The 15,672-nt window shown below is 39.3% G+C and overlaps 1 protein-coding gene across 22 annotated transcripts in view; it reads left to right on the top strand.

Moving 5' to 3' along the window:
- The window catches only part of nbeaa (neurobeachin a), a 157,116-nt gene that overhangs the window by 92,509 nt on the left and 48,935 nt on the right, over positions 1 to 15,672 (top strand). For all 22 annotated transcript variants that reach the window (XM_046860587.1, XM_046860584.1, XM_046860601.1 and 19 more), the window contains 4 exons: positions 3,468 to 3,636; positions 8,332 to 8,411; positions 13,602 to 13,664; positions 15,444 to 15,541. In XM_046860587.1, coding sequence (XP_046716543.1) covers positions 3,468 to 3,636; positions 8,332 to 8,411; positions 13,602 to 13,664; positions 15,444 to 15,541 — 410 coding nt within the window. The remainder of the gene's footprint in view (positions 1 to 3,467; positions 3,637 to 8,331; positions 8,412 to 13,601; positions 13,665 to 15,443; positions 15,542 to 15,672) is intronic.

The raw sequence follows: 15,672 nt of genomic DNA, 5'->3' as shown, positions 1-15,672 counted from the left end.
TAAATTGTTTTTGGATTTGCTGTTTTGTTTTTCGGATTTGTTCATGTGTTTTGCACTTCTCGGCCACCGTAGACAGGGCATCTTTTGTATAAACCAACACAGTATTCCAGTAATCAAAAAGATGTGACTGCCGGGTGTATCCTGTTGCACAGGTGTGGCCTGATAGATTGATTGTTTATACAAATAATGGTTCTAATTGTCTACTCCTGGTGTGAGTTCTGGTGTGATGATGAATTTTGTTGTTAAAAAGGATGTACCAAAATGAAGACCAGGGTGTTGTGTGTATGTAATGATTACATAAATTATAACAATGCATCCAATTTTTTATGCAGTTATTTCTGTATTGTTTAGTTAACCAACCACAAAGCACATGATAAGGTCACTTGGCACATATCAATTAACACCCTACAGAAGCAACCGAAGTCGGATTGTAGCACTGCTTCTGTTGTTTTTGTGCAGCATATCTAATGGTGTGCATGTTTTCATTTAGTCCACTTATGGCACATATGAAGTGATTAAACAATGTTTAGACATATTTTAATGTTCTTAATATTCTCAATTACAATGAAAACAAGCCTGCAGTTATCAGACTGATAGCAGACCTCAAAGTTTGAATGGAGGTTAACACTATAACCGAAAGCATGACTAGTGAGAGGGAAAACAGGCTCTCTTGTTCCTTAAATAAACTCAACTGTTGTTATTAAATAGCAGTCACATTGAAAAACTTTGGTCTAAAATTGCTTTGATGCATACTCAAACACACAGAGAACTCTATTCAAGAGGGCAGTCTAAAAAAATCCAGCTCTAAAACTATGGTAGTGTTAGTGATTACTGTGACCGTGTCTGCTGTTAATGCATTCTATAATAATCAGAGAGAGGGAGAGAGATTACAATATAGCCATAATAAATCATAGTATTTGGTGGAAATTTAAGTCTTTACTAATAAAATTAATAAACAGAGAGGATTAATGAATGAGTAAAGATTATTCTGTACTCTGCAGAGCATCTCAGTTACACACACACACAAAGAGTCTGGAAAGAAGAAGCACTTCTTCCTCTCTCCGGCTGATAATATACAGAGCTTGTGTCTCTCTCTCTCTCTCTCTCTCTCTCTCTCTCTCTCTCTCTCTCTCACACACACACACACACACACACACACACACACACACACACACACACACACACACACAAACACACACACACACACAGAGACAGACAGACACTCACTCCTACACACTCTCACAGTCCCAGTCATTTAAACATGCACCTGGACCAAGTTTTTCAACCTCTTATCATGCTCAAAACCGTGGTTCTTTGTTCCTTGTACTCACCTGAGACCTTGTGTTCAGGCATTTTGCACACACTGTTCACAAACTCGACTCATACGAACAAAGACACAAATCCTTTAACAGGGCTAAGTTATAAGTGATGCACACAATTAATTAAAATGTTTACATTGACTCAAGTGAAAGTTTAAAGGGAGCACTTTTACTGGAGTAATATTTTACCAATTGTATCTCTACTTTAACTCAAGTACATGGTTTTTGAACTTCATCCACCACTGATAATAATCATTATTCTATGATAAAAAGAAAATGCTGTGGCCTTTTAATGCATGAGCATTAGAAACAAAATGTTTGTATTCATGATAATAGACTGATGTTAATAGCACATAGCATTGTTTTACTTCTAACACTAGCACATGTGTCATAGCTCAGTTAACATTACTTTACGATCTGTACCATTTGATTTGTTCTGTTCTGATTAAAGTTAAGGTAGTGTGTCCATATGAAGATTATAGGTTTAGTAAGTTTACATACAGTGATAGAGTGAAATACATAAACATGAGCAAATTGTATTTTATTTAATTAGATGGAAATAGCCTACTCTTTATTTTACCAGAATAAAGAAAACCACTGACTGATTAAGTATAAAAAAAAAATTTCAGTTGTAAAAATATAAAAGTAGACTCGGCTGCTTAGAAATGCTACAAATGCTCAATAAAACGAAACGGTTTATGACTCAGGCAGATGTTCATAGATGGCTGAGTGTGTTTCACTGCAGGCACGTTACATAACAGTTTAATTAGCACAGCCATGCTGATCAGTGCTGCGTGTGTCCCTGTCCGTGTGCATGTGTGTGTCTCTAAGAAATATCAAATTATATGTCCATAATTATTTGCAAAGTGACAGTTATTTCATTGTGAATCTGTACCACCACAATTCATTTGAAATTAAGCAAGCCAGATGTGTTTGAAACTTTAATTCAGTTTGCTTAATTATCAATTAATTGTTATTTTTAACATAGTCCTTTCATTTTTCCCAGACACCTTTATAAATGAAAAGCTAAAATAAAAGGGTTACTTCAAGATGCAAATAAATGGTAATATTTAGGAGCAGAAAATCCATACTTGGATTGCTATAAAACATTTTTTTTTTTTAAAAGCCTGCCCAGTTCTGGTACAAGATTCTTTGGACATATTAAACAGTTAATGCTTATATATAAGTATAATCAGTTGTATAATGTCTGTTGTACATCTGATGAAAATGCAATATTTATTTTTCTTTTATAAAAGTAAATTAAAAATAGAAAAGGTCGCTTGAACTGAAGTTAATTCACAACCGGCAATTCAACCACATCTTTATCAGAATCAGATGTAAAATTGTGACTGCGTGATTGTGGTTGTGTAAAGGCAAAACTAGAAAAACCATCACTCCCCAAATATATATGGACCATATATACACCTACAGTCCACTTTATTTCAATTCAGTTCATGTTTATTTTTATAGCGCTTTTAACAATGACATTGTCTCAAAGCATCTTTGCACAGATGATGTGGTGATAAAAATGAATATGTTTTTTATAAGTGTAAGTTTGTCCATGATGAGCAAGCTGGTGGCGACTGTGGCAAGGAAAAACTCTTCAAGATGGCATAAGGAAAGAAACCTTTAGAGGAACCAGACTCAAGAAGGAACCCATCCTCATCTGGGTGGCACCAAATGTCCATTTATTACAGTTAAACTATTTTGAGGTGTGCAGTGATGGAGATTAGAAGCAAACTGTAGTCCTGAGTCAGTGTGGCAGACTGTTGACATTAACTGCAGTTCAAATCCATCCGCAAAGCTTTTGTGGTACAGTACTTCGATACAGGTGTGGAGATTCAGCTGCTGTTCACATAAGAATAAGGACAAATTGTGATCTCTGTGACTTTGAGTGTGCCATGAATATGCTACCAGAATAGGTGGTTTGATTAATTCAGAAACTGCTTAGCTTCTGGAAAATGTACACACAAGAGTCTTTAAAGTTGACATAGAAAGGTGCAAAAAAATAAACCCCAACCCCAGAAAACTGTCTATATTTTAAGACTATAATCTGCCTTATAAATCCCTATACTGCTTTTATGTGTCTGTGTGTATCAGTGTGTATTTGCTTTGTGTACATCTGACTAAATTGTGATTGTTTTTTAGGTTCAGCTCGCTCTGTACACTTACCTGTCAGCTGAGTTCATTGGCACTGCCACAATCTACTCCACTATTCGGCGAGTGGGCACTGTCCTGCAGCTCATGCACACACTCAAGTACTACTACTGGGCCACCAACCCACTGGAGAGCAGCGGCATCACTCCTAAAGGCCTTGGTGATTATGCAAACGCACAAGTGCACACAAATAAACTCTTGTTATCACACAAAAACACATGCTTTGGGCAAAAACGCATACAATGGCACACCAACTAACACATACATAAATATGTACAAACACAGACCCATAACAACACATACACACCCATGAAAGAAAGAAAAAAAATCCTTTTGAATTAAATTCTTTCTTTGCATATCCCAGCGATGTTAGTACGCTAGAGACAGAGTGCAGGGTCAGCCATGATACTGCCATGATACTGAGGGTTAAGGGCCTTGCTTAGGGGCCCCAGAAGTGGCATTTGGTAATACCAGGGCTTGAACCCTACAAACACACAAAGTTAAACTCCGACAATACACTGAACCACACACACATAACCCCCCTCCCCAAAAAATAAATAAATAAGTAAATAAAAAATTCAGTTTATGTGGGTAGCAAAGCAGCTGCTATCACGTCAAAGGACACATGAATATACTTAAACATACACAGCACCCAAAAAGATGTTTACACACAAAACATTTTACAACACAAACATTCACACGTGATCAAAAACACACCCACAAGTGTAATGTTTATCTACCTGTCTTTCTGGGTTTGGAGTTACCTTTAAAATGTTCTGTTTTCTTAATCACTAGTTCACACACATGATTATCTTAGTTCAGGACTCTTTTATCACCTGTCTTGCTCTTCATCACTTCCTCATAGCTTCATATCTACTAGGCCCTGTGTGTCATAGTGACATGCTGCACTGACTCAGGGTAATGGCGTATTTCCAAAGAAAAACACTTTATGATCACACAATGGTTGTGAAGCCCAGACTTGTGCAGTGGCATTAGCAATAGAACAGAGCAGCTGTAATACCTGCAGAGTGTTAATGACTCCTGTTTCACTGAAGATCAGTCACTCGTGAGTGTTGATCATTAGTTGCCTGCATGCTACATTTACTCTCCCGAGTGGCCATTCCACTAAAACCACAAGTAATTACTGACAAATTTTAACATGTGCATGCTAATGCGACATTCAAGTAAATACGTGCCTGTGTGTGTGTGTGCACACTTGTAATCATCTGCTTGCATTTGTGTTTACGGATGTGTAAAATTGTAAGTGTATTGTTTGCTTGAGGGTGTGTGTACTGCAGAGTTTTTGCATGAGAATGTATCTTGCAAGTGTGTGTGTGTGTGTGGGGGGGGGGGTGTTAATGGTATGTGTGTGTGTGTGTGTGTGTGTGTGTGTGTGTGTGTGTGTGTGGGCGCAGGTTTGCAAATGTGTGACCTTGTGAGTGTGTATACTTCTGAGCATGTGAGTTTGAGTGTACATGCTTGAGGGTGAGTATACTTGGATGTAATTGTGAGTGGATGCTTATGAATGAGTGTCTGAGTGTTTCACATTATACACTAATGTTAATGTCTCTCAACAGACCTGTAATTGTAGAGCTGTAATTGTTAGCACATCACACACAGTGCTGAGAAAAATGCAAAATTACATTCATGTGGAAGTTTATTTATTATAACTAATATACTGTGTGTAATAGAACTGTAAAGGAAGTGTTGACCAGCAGTTTTTAAGTGTTCCTTACAGTTTCCTTACCTGCAGGCTATACACAATGAATTGGCTGTGTGTGCAGGTGCGGGTGCGTGCATGTGTACATGCGTAGTCTCACTACAGAGCCACTGGAGATCTAATATGATACGCCTAATTTATCTACAGTAGAATGAAATAGTCACACACAGACACTCACACACACTGCATGCTAAGTGTCTTGGGGGGGCTGGGCTGGGTGCATCTGGTCTACAGTGCTGATTGACCTTCAGACATTAAAGATTCAGTGAAAGAGTCAGGGTTATGGAATGGATCCACTGGGAGATAAACACAGACATGCCTCAGTCATATCCAAGGGTTACATTTGTAGTTTGCAAAGTGTTTCTAGACCTTTGATGATAAACTACAGACATTCAAAGATTTGTAATATTATTGTGTAATAATAAAATGACACTAGTATGTATTTCAGGTGATATTTGATCTGTTTATGACCCAGAAACTAGCCACACCCCAGACCTGCTCAGAAGTACACCATTTCAACACAGGATCTAAAATTACAAACTGCTTCTTTATAGCCTGTTCTAGTTGAGAAGTAGAGCCTGAGCTCAAATAGAGCAGATGATTCACACTTTGGCCCACATACACCCACTAGCTCTGCATGTAGAAGTGACTAGAAGAGATTGCAGGAAAGACCACACACAAACACACACACAGCTGCTCTGGCTAGAAATGTCACATGGTCATCGGTGAGCTAGAACATGGTGGTTAATTACCTTCTCTTCACACACACACACACACACACACACACACACACACACACACACACACACACAGAGACAGACAGACAGTTGCATCAAATCAACATTGAACACTCCACTGAAACACACACAGTTACATCAACAGTGAACATACACTATATACAGTAAAGAAAATCAGTATTTGAACACCCAGCTAAGTTCTCCCACTTCATGGAGGGGTCTGAAATTGTCATCGTAGGTGCATGTCCACTGTAAGAGACATAATCTAAAAAAAAATCCAGAAATCACAATATAAGATTTTTAAACTATTTATTTGTATGATACAGCTGCAAATACGTATTTGAACACCTGTCTATCAGCTAGAATTCTGACCCTCAAAGACCTGTTAGTCTGCCTTTAAAATGTCCACCTCCACTACATTTATTATCCTAAATTAGATGCACCTGTTTGAGGTCGTTAGCTGCATAAAGACACCTGTCCACCCCATACAATCAGTAAGAATCCAACTACTAACATGGCCAAGACTAAAGAGCTGTCCAAAAATTGTACACCTCCACAAGGCTGGAAAGGGCTACGGGGAAATTGCCAAGCAGCTTGGTGAAAAAAGGTCCACTGTTGGAGCAATCATTAGAAAATGGAAGAAGCTAAACATGACTTTCAATCTCCCTCGGACTGGGGCTTCATGCAAGATCTCACCTCGTGGGGTCTCAATGATCCTAAGGAAGGTGAGAAATCAGCCCAGAACTACACTGTAGGAGCTGGTCAATGACCTGAAAAGAGCTGGGACCACCGTTTCCAAGGTTACTAGACGTCATGGTTTAAAATCATGCATGGCACAGGAGGTTCCCCTGCTTAAACCAGCACATGTCCAGGCACGTCTTAAGTTTGCCAGTGACCATTTGGATGATCCAGAGGAGTCATGGGAGAAAGTCATGTGGTCAGCTGAGACCAAAATAGAACTTTTGGGTCATAATTCCACTAAACGTGTTTGGAGGAAGAAGAATGATGAGTACCATACCAAGAACACCATCCCTACTGTGAAGCATGGGGGTGGTAGCATCATGCTTTAGGGGTGTTTTTCTGCACATGGGACAGGGCGACTGCACTGTATTAAGGAGAGGATGACCGGGGCCATGTATTGCGAAAACAACCTAATTCCCTCAGTTAGAGCATTGAAGATGGGTCCAGGCTGGGTCTTCCAACATGACAATGACCCGAAGCACACAGCCAGGATAACCAAGGAGTGGCTCTGTAAGAAGCATATCAAGGTTTTGGTGTGGCCTAGCCAGTCTCCAGACCTAAACCCAAAAGAGAATCTTTAGAGGGAGCTCAAACTTCGTGTTTCTCAGGGACAGGCCAGAAACCTGACTGATCTAGAGAAGATCTGTGTGGAGGAGTGGGCCAAAATCCCTCCTGCAGTGTGTGCAAACCTGGTGAAAAACTACAGGAAACGTTTGACCTCTGTAATTGCAAACAAAGGCTAGTGTACCAAATATTAACATTGACTTTCTCAGATGTTCAAATACTTATTAGCAGCTGTATCATACAAATAAATAGTTAAAAAATTATACATTGTGATTTCTGGATTTTTTTTTTTTTTTAGATTATGTCTCTCACAGTGGACATGCACCTACGATGACAATTTCAGACCCCTCCATGATTTCTAAGTGGGAGAACTTGCAAAATAGCAGGGTGTTCAAATACTTATTTTCCTCACTGTAGTTGCATGACAGTGAACACAACCGCGAACACACACACACACACACATAGCTGCATTAGACACACACATACACAGTTGCTTGAACATTTCACTACTACATACACATGCTTAAACACATTTAAACACAGATGCATCATGTCAACAGTACTACAAACAGGCATGCACACACACAGTTGAATCAAGTCCACACACACACATATATACTGGGTAAAGGTGGCTTGTGCACTGCAGCTCTGTAAGGTCTGTGTTGGTGAAAAAATTATGCAACTGCGCCTTTACAATGACAATATTTTGTGCATCAATATTGTCGTTATTATTTGATAAGCTTGTTGATATGTTTATTAACGAAACCAAAAGGTCACATCTGATTTTTAGAGCCAGTAAAGTACACGCACCAGAGAGGCCCGGGCTCTGCGGGTGTACAAGAAAAATCAATGCGGCACTTCAGAGGCTCCATATTTAGCCAATTTATTAATGTGCTGAGACTCAGGCGTGTGAACTCTTCCCATCGTGAGCTTAGTTTAAGACCAGAAAAGCACAGAGGGCTTAAAACAATCACACAGACACTTACATTTATTTCTGGTGGGATGTTTTATTCCAGTTCTCTTCATTTCCAAAGTACAGTAAAAGCATTAGACTGCACTGCTGTTAGATCTAACTCTGTGTGTGTGTTTTCAGATGGTTCTCGGCCCACACAAAAGGAGATCATCTCTCTGCGTGCCTTCATGCTCCTTTTCCTCAAGCAGCTCATTCTCAAGGTGAGCATCACTTACACTAAATAAATAAAGAAATTACGGTGTTTTAAGTGAGTAATAAAACATGACAGGATTGATTATATTCCTCTAATGGAACAGTCTAAGCGGTTTTATTTTTCTTATACCACAGCAGTTTACATTACATGCACTCAGGTGGCATTAGTTTTTCCATTTGTTTTTATCCTCGCTTCTCATTAAAGCAATATCTCAAAAATGAGTGGATGAGCATGTGTGGGATTGATGTGGAGTTATTAATGAAACCAGCAGGTAGACTAATTAGACTTTGGTATTGCTCCTGGAAAGTTTAAGGTCACCACAAGTTCAAATGTTTGCAGTAGAGTTTCTTTAGTAGTTTTCTTTCCTGTTTGTCAGTCTGAGATACCTGTCAGCACTGTTTTCGACGAGTTGTACTTGTTTTATTTATACAAGTTAGTTCTGCTTATATTATAACAGATTTTAAAAGCCATTCTTACACCAGCTTCTCCTTTTCCTGTCTATTGAGGGTAATCAAATAAAAAAAAAAATGTAGATTGTCATGTTTTTTAGAGATCAAGGTACAAAGCCCTCCGTCCTAAATGCCCCTGTGTGGAGACTCTACTTCTAAAAATGTTAAATAATTGACTGACCACACAAACATGCATCATAATAGTTCTTAATCATTTTTTGTTCTGTTAAAAAAATGTAGAGCATCTTTTTGTGTGGGTTGTTTCTATAGGAACACTTAAATATTTGAACAAATTCGTAAACAGTAGGGGAAATAATTAATTGATCCCCTGCTAATTTTGAAAGAAATGAAAGAAAGAAACATTCTAGAATGTTTACGGTAGGTTTATTTTAACAGAGATGGTCAAAGTTTAAAAAAATAAATCCATAAAAAAAACTTAAGGTTAAAATAAATGAATTTGTATTCATTTGTATTCAGTAAAAAAAGTACAGTGGAACCTCGGGTTACGAGTTTAATTGGTTCCATCACTTTACTCTTAACCTGAAAAGCTTGTATCCCGATACAAATTTTCCCATAAGAATGAATAGAAACTTCGGTAATTCGTTCTGGACACCCAAAAAGTGTTTCTTAAAAAACAAATAACGCCAATATTCACTAATATTATTTACTTTTAACATGTTATATTGAAATCGTATCATATAAAAACATAAACATATAAAAAATAAATCTTTAAATGGTACCTTACCTTTAAGAAGTCTCGCTGCGTGCATGATGGAGACGACGTCCGTAGAAGCGGGAGGAGGGAGAGTTATTGTTTGGAAGGAGAATTTCCATCAGGCTACTTTGTTGGCGGCATGGTGATAGGAATACGTACAGTACTTAAAGTTCAGTAATTCCACACTGTTAGAGCGACGAGCGGATGTGTATGTGCTGCACGAGAGCGCAGCGAGAGCACGTGGCGATACGTAAAAAACTAACCTGCCTGCGATTTTTCCGTGCGCAACGCTCGTATCCTAAAAAATTTCTCGTAACTAGAGGCAACATTTTTTATGAACTGCGATTCGTAACCTGAATTATACGTTTATGCCGGGGCGTTCGTAACCCGAGGTTCCACTGTATTCGATCCTGTACCAATCAGCAAGAATTCTGACTCCCACACCCAAATTAGTCCTGTCCCTTTAAGAATGATATTACTCCTAATATCAACTCATGAAATGTATAAAATACACCTGTCAAAGAATCAAACTCTTCCATTCAAACCTCTCCACCACTATGGGGAAGACCAAAGAGCTGTCAAAGGACGTCAGGGACAAGATTGTAGACCTTCAAAAGGCATAAATGGGCTACAAGACCATCAGATTTTTGCCTTGGCCATATGTTTTGGTTCACTGTCATGCTGAAAGTCCCAACTATGACCCATCTTCAGTGTTCTTGCTGAGGTCAGGAGGCTCTCATCCAAGATTTTACAGTGCATGGTCCCATTCATGTGGTGAAGTGTTCCTGTACCCTTGTACGGTGTTGGCTGGGGGCAGTGTAGCTAGACAGCATCGGATGGTGGTCTGTAGGATGGCTTTGGAGGTGAAGAAGAAGAAGAGAGTGAGGACTGAAAGATGGTGGAAACTGAAGGTGAAGACTGTAGTGGTTCAGGGAAGAGGTCAGACAGGGGCTCGGTGGTGGTGAAGAGGTGCTGGATGATTGGGCAACTACTGCAGAAGTAATAAGGGAGACAACTAAGAAGGTACTTGATGTGACATCTGGAAAGGAAGATAAAGATACATGGTGGTGGAATAAGGACATGCAGGACAACAAAAGGAGAAAGAGGTTGGCGAAACAGAATTGGGATCTACAGAGTGATAATAAAAGTAGGCAGGAGTAAAAAGTGATGTGGCAACAGTTGAAGAGGGATGTGCCTAAAGCAAAGGAAAAGGCATATGAGGAGCTGTATGAGAAGTTGGACACTAAGAAAGGAGAAAAGGATTTATACCGATTGCCCAGGCAGAGGGACCGAGCAGGGAAGGATGTGCTACAAGTTAAAGCAATAAAGGGTGGAGATGGAAGTGTGTTAACTAGTGAGGAGAGTGTGTTGAGAAGATGGAGGGAGTATTTTGAGCAACTGATAAATGAGGAAAATGAGAGAGAGAGAGAAGGTTGGATGGTGTGGATATGGTAAAGCATAAAGTGGATAGGATTTGTAAGGAGGAAGTGAGAGCAGTGATTAAGAGGACGAAGAGTGGAAAGTCAGTTCGACCAGAAAACCTACTAGTAGAAGCATGGAGATGTTTAGGAGAGATGGCAGAGGAATTCTTAACCAGATTGTTTAACAAAAATTTGGAAGGTGAGAGGATGCCTGAGGAATGGAGAAGGAGTGTGCTGGTACCGGTTTTTAAAAATAAGGGAGATGTGCAGACCTGCAGTAACTACAGGGGAATTAAGTTGATCAGTCACACCATGAAGTTATGGGAAAGAGTAGTGGAAGCCATTCTGAGAGAAGAGGTGACCATCTGTGAGCAACAGTATGGTTTTATGCCAAGGAAGAGGTGGAGAAGAGCCTGGTAAGGTGGAGGTATGCGCTGGAGAGAAGGGGAATGAAAGGCAGTAGGAGTAAGACAGAGTACATGTGTGTAAATGAGAGGGAGGGCAGTGGAGCGGTGCAGTTGCAGGGAGAAGAGGTGGTGAAGGTGAAGGAGTTTAAGTACCTGGGGTCAACTGTGCAAAGTAATGGAGAGTGTGTTAGAAAAGTGAAGAAAAGAGATTTTTATTGGAAGTGATTAGGATGGACAGGATTGGAAACGAGTTTATTAGAGGGACAGCACATGTAGGACATTTTGGAGACAACGTGAGAGAGGCCTGATTCAGATGGTTTGGACATGTGCAGAGCAGGGGACATGGGGGATATCGGTAAAAGAATGCTGAGGATGGAGCCACCAGGAAGTAGGAAAAGAGGATGACCAAGGAGAAGTTTTATGGATGTGGTGAAGGAGACATGCAGGTAGTTGGTTTGAAAGAGGCAGATGTAGAGGACAGGGTAGTATGGAGAGGGATGATCCGCTGTGGCGACCCCTAATGGGAGCAGCCGAAAGAAGAAGAAGAAGAATATGGACAAATGATAAAGGACATGTTTGTCCAGGCAGGAGACTCATTGTTTCAATATTTTAAAAACATATCAAAACACCATCAAGCATGACATGACAATTTGGAGGTTTGTTTGAGGCTAGCTACCATCAGTTAATGCCCAGATTATGAATCTTTGATTGTATTTAGTATTCAAGTCATCAGAATAAGAGAAATACCCTATCTGTTGTAATCTACTGCAGTGTAGGTGCTTTGTGTTTAGTGATAAAAGCACTGATGGCAACATTATTGTTATTATTGATATTGTAAATAATTATGAATTCTATGTAGATACATGCAGGAAAATTTTTTTTTTTAACTGAAATAATTTTGAAACTTTGTTTGTTTGATTTTTGTAAGTTGGTAGATTTCATTGGGTTAGTAGTTTTTTGCATGATAAGTCAGATCATCGTGCAAAAATGAGTCGTCACCCCTGGTATAAAGTATGATATTTTCTGCATTGTCGACTTTTAAAGGTGCAGCAACTTCAAAAACAATTTTAAAATATACCTTTTCAAAAATGGCAGGAAACACAAAATCAAGATATAATTGGATGATATTTCTTTCTCTATTCATGTGTGCATTGTGATTTAGTAAGCACCAGAAGTTGTTCAGAGGTGTTCATCTGGTTGTTTCTTAAGAGTCAGACGAATCAGGTTTTTTTTCTTCAATCATTTTTACATTTGTTATAGATATATAGTTTATCATAGTGCTTTTATGTACACTGTCATTTTAATCAGCATACTATTGTGTTCACCCTGAGAGTGTGTCAGAGGGCCAGTGTGCTAGACAGAGATGACCTGTGTGTGTGCAAAATCTCTTCTCGTTATTCATTGAATGTGAATTCATATGAAATCTGCAATCAGAAATAAACTGTTTTCATTAAAACACAGAGGCAAAACTAAGATGTTTATTGGGCTGAAGATGTTTATCCTCATTCCTCTTGAAGATGTGGTGTGGTGTTGTGGGGCAGCTGAGTAGAAATGTATTTGTTCATTGGTTTTTTATGTTTCATAAAACTCTAAAAGCTCCCAGTACTTAAGCGGCCAGGATCACAGGGAGAATTGCATTGTGGATCATTGCTCAGAAGGTGTGTGTGTGTGTGTGTGTGTGTGTGTGTGTGTGTGTGTGTGTGTGTGTGTGTGTGTGTGTGTGTGCTTTTGTGCATACTGTCTCAGACAGATAGAAATGCCACATGGACACTGTGTCCTAGCTTTAGGGCTGTTGTTGTTGTGAAGAGCGTCAGACTGTTGCTAAGCAGCACGCTTGATTCGTTTAGCTGCTATGACTTCTGTTTCAGATATGTTTCGTTGTTTTTCTCGTTCTCTCGCTTTACATTCAGATATCTTATGCATTTATGGCCTGTTCAAGTGGCTGCCCTTTAACTGTTATTTTCTTCTAATCAAATCAGTAATGGTATGTGCATGTGAGTCATCAGGTGATAATGAATGTACTGTATGTTTCTATTTCCACACACACACACACACACACACACACACACACACACACACACACACACACACACATATACATACAATGATGAACAATTCTTTACTGTGATTTACTTGACATTTGTCCTTAGTGGTAATGTGCTGTGAAGAAGACATGTGTAAAATGTCATGGTGGTGTTTTTGCAGGACCGTGGTGTGAAAGAGGACGAATTACAGAGCATCCTGAACTACTTGTTGACCATGCATGAGGTACTGAACTCCCAAAAAAAAGTGTAATAAACATATTTTAGAACAATTAATATCTCTCTCTCTCACATACACATACACACACTGACAACTCTCTATTACACATAAACAGTATCTGCTTTTACTGTTTGTATGTGTGTGCAAGTGTGTGTATGAGAAATAATAGCTGTTCTAAAGTATATTTATTACACTCTTTCTGAATACAGTGTAAATGTAAAGCCTGTTCTGCTTATATTATAATACAGTGGAACCCGGTTATGTCGATGTCCTAGGGGGACGCCAAAATCATCGAGGTAACCGATGATCGAGATAAACGAAAATCAAAATGGCGGCAATATATTAACGTGCTTGAAATTTCTTTATGTACATGATGTGCGTTAATAAATGAGAATGTGCATGCGTGTTTTGAAGGGTTTTTACACAACAGCGTTGCCGCGATTTGTTTGATGAAGGCATGCTATAAAAATACATACAGTACATGTTTATCTGTCAGGAATCCACCTGCCACGCCCCCTTCGGCCCCCTTCAGCGTAGCAGGTGCTTTTCTCGGCTGCTTTCTCTGAAGCTCTCGGCTTCAATCGCGCACATATGGTGCTCGTTTAGCATCATCACCAGCTCCTATTTAAACTTCCACACTCTCACTGTCCGTTATTGTTGGTATATGTTGGTTCACGGCGGTCGTTGTTATCGCTCATGCGTATCCCGGTACGTGCCTTCCCACCGGCACTCTCTCAACGGCTGCGCTTTTCTTCCCGAAGCCCCTACTAACACTACGAACACGAGCACTAACTAACAGCAGAGATTCACCAGTATACAGTACAACACCTGTAGCAGCTGTACGCCTTGATTTTTCCGTCACTTCCGCGAGTTCTTCTGCGGCTGCACCGAGATAACCGACGTTAAATGGCAAATTTTTCCCCCCTTGTGCTCGAGATATCAGGGTTCGGCGACATAAAAAAAAGTCGACAAAACCGATAAAAAATGCTTAGAAAAAGCGAGAATTTGGCGGTTCCACTTCAAAAACGTCGACTTAATTGGGTTGTCGAGGTAACCGAGGTCGAGATAAGCGGATTCCACTGTATTAATATTTTCTCGGTGCTCTCGACTGCAAATCTTTTTTTCTCTCTCTCCATTTGCATTTATTTTGCTCATCTTTTTTCAAGGTTAATTCCTTTGTCTATAACGTACATTTCCTGTCTGAATTCATTTTTTATTTGCTCTTTCTTTCTTTCTTTCTTTCTTCCTTTTTTTAAGTCTTAAGTTTATTTCTATAGTGCTTTTCACAATGGATATTGTCTTAGAATTTAAGAGTTATAGAAGAAAATATTTAAATATAAGTGAATGATGTGTATGTTTCCTTGATGGGCAGTCTGGGGTAACTATGGCAAGGAAAAACTCCCTTAGATATTATGAGGAAGAAACCTTAAGTGGAACCAGACTCAAAAGCAAACCCATCCTCATTTGGGTGATACTGTATCAAGAGTGTGATTATAAATCATAAAACAATACACCAGAGATACCATGAGCACCGGACTGATTATAAATAACGCCTTTCTACAGTCTCTGGATAGGCTTTCTTTCTTTCTTTCTTTCTTTCTTTCTTTCTTTCTTTCTTTCTTTCTTTCTTTCTTTCTTTCTTTCTCTCACCTTTTTTTCCATTTATTCTTTCTGCATTTGTCTATTTCCTGCCTGCCTTCATTTATTTGGTTTGTTGCTTGTTTGTTTATTTCTTGCTAATTTGATTGCTTGCTTGCTTACTTCTCTACCTCCTTCTCTCTGTAGGATGAGAATATTCATGATGTTCTGCAACTTTTGGTTGCTCTGATGTCTGAACATCCAGCCTCCATGATCCCAGCGTTTGACCAGAGAAATGGGATAAGGTGAGCAACTAAAGCACACGCAGATTTCACTTGTATAAACTGAAGTAAATTTGGCCAGACTCTCTCCCACACACACACACACGCACCCACCAACACCACCAGTAGCTTCACTGAGTATTGTTCAGCACACA

This window comes from Silurus meridionalis, chromosome 11, assembly GCF_014805685.1.
Source record: "Silurus meridionalis isolate SWU-2019-XX chromosome 11, ASM1480568v1, whole genome shotgun sequence".
Taxonomy (NCBI): Eukaryota; Metazoa; Chordata; class Actinopteri; order Siluriformes; family Siluridae; genus Silurus; species Silurus meridionalis.
This window is presented reverse-complemented; position numbering and strand designations above follow the sequence as displayed.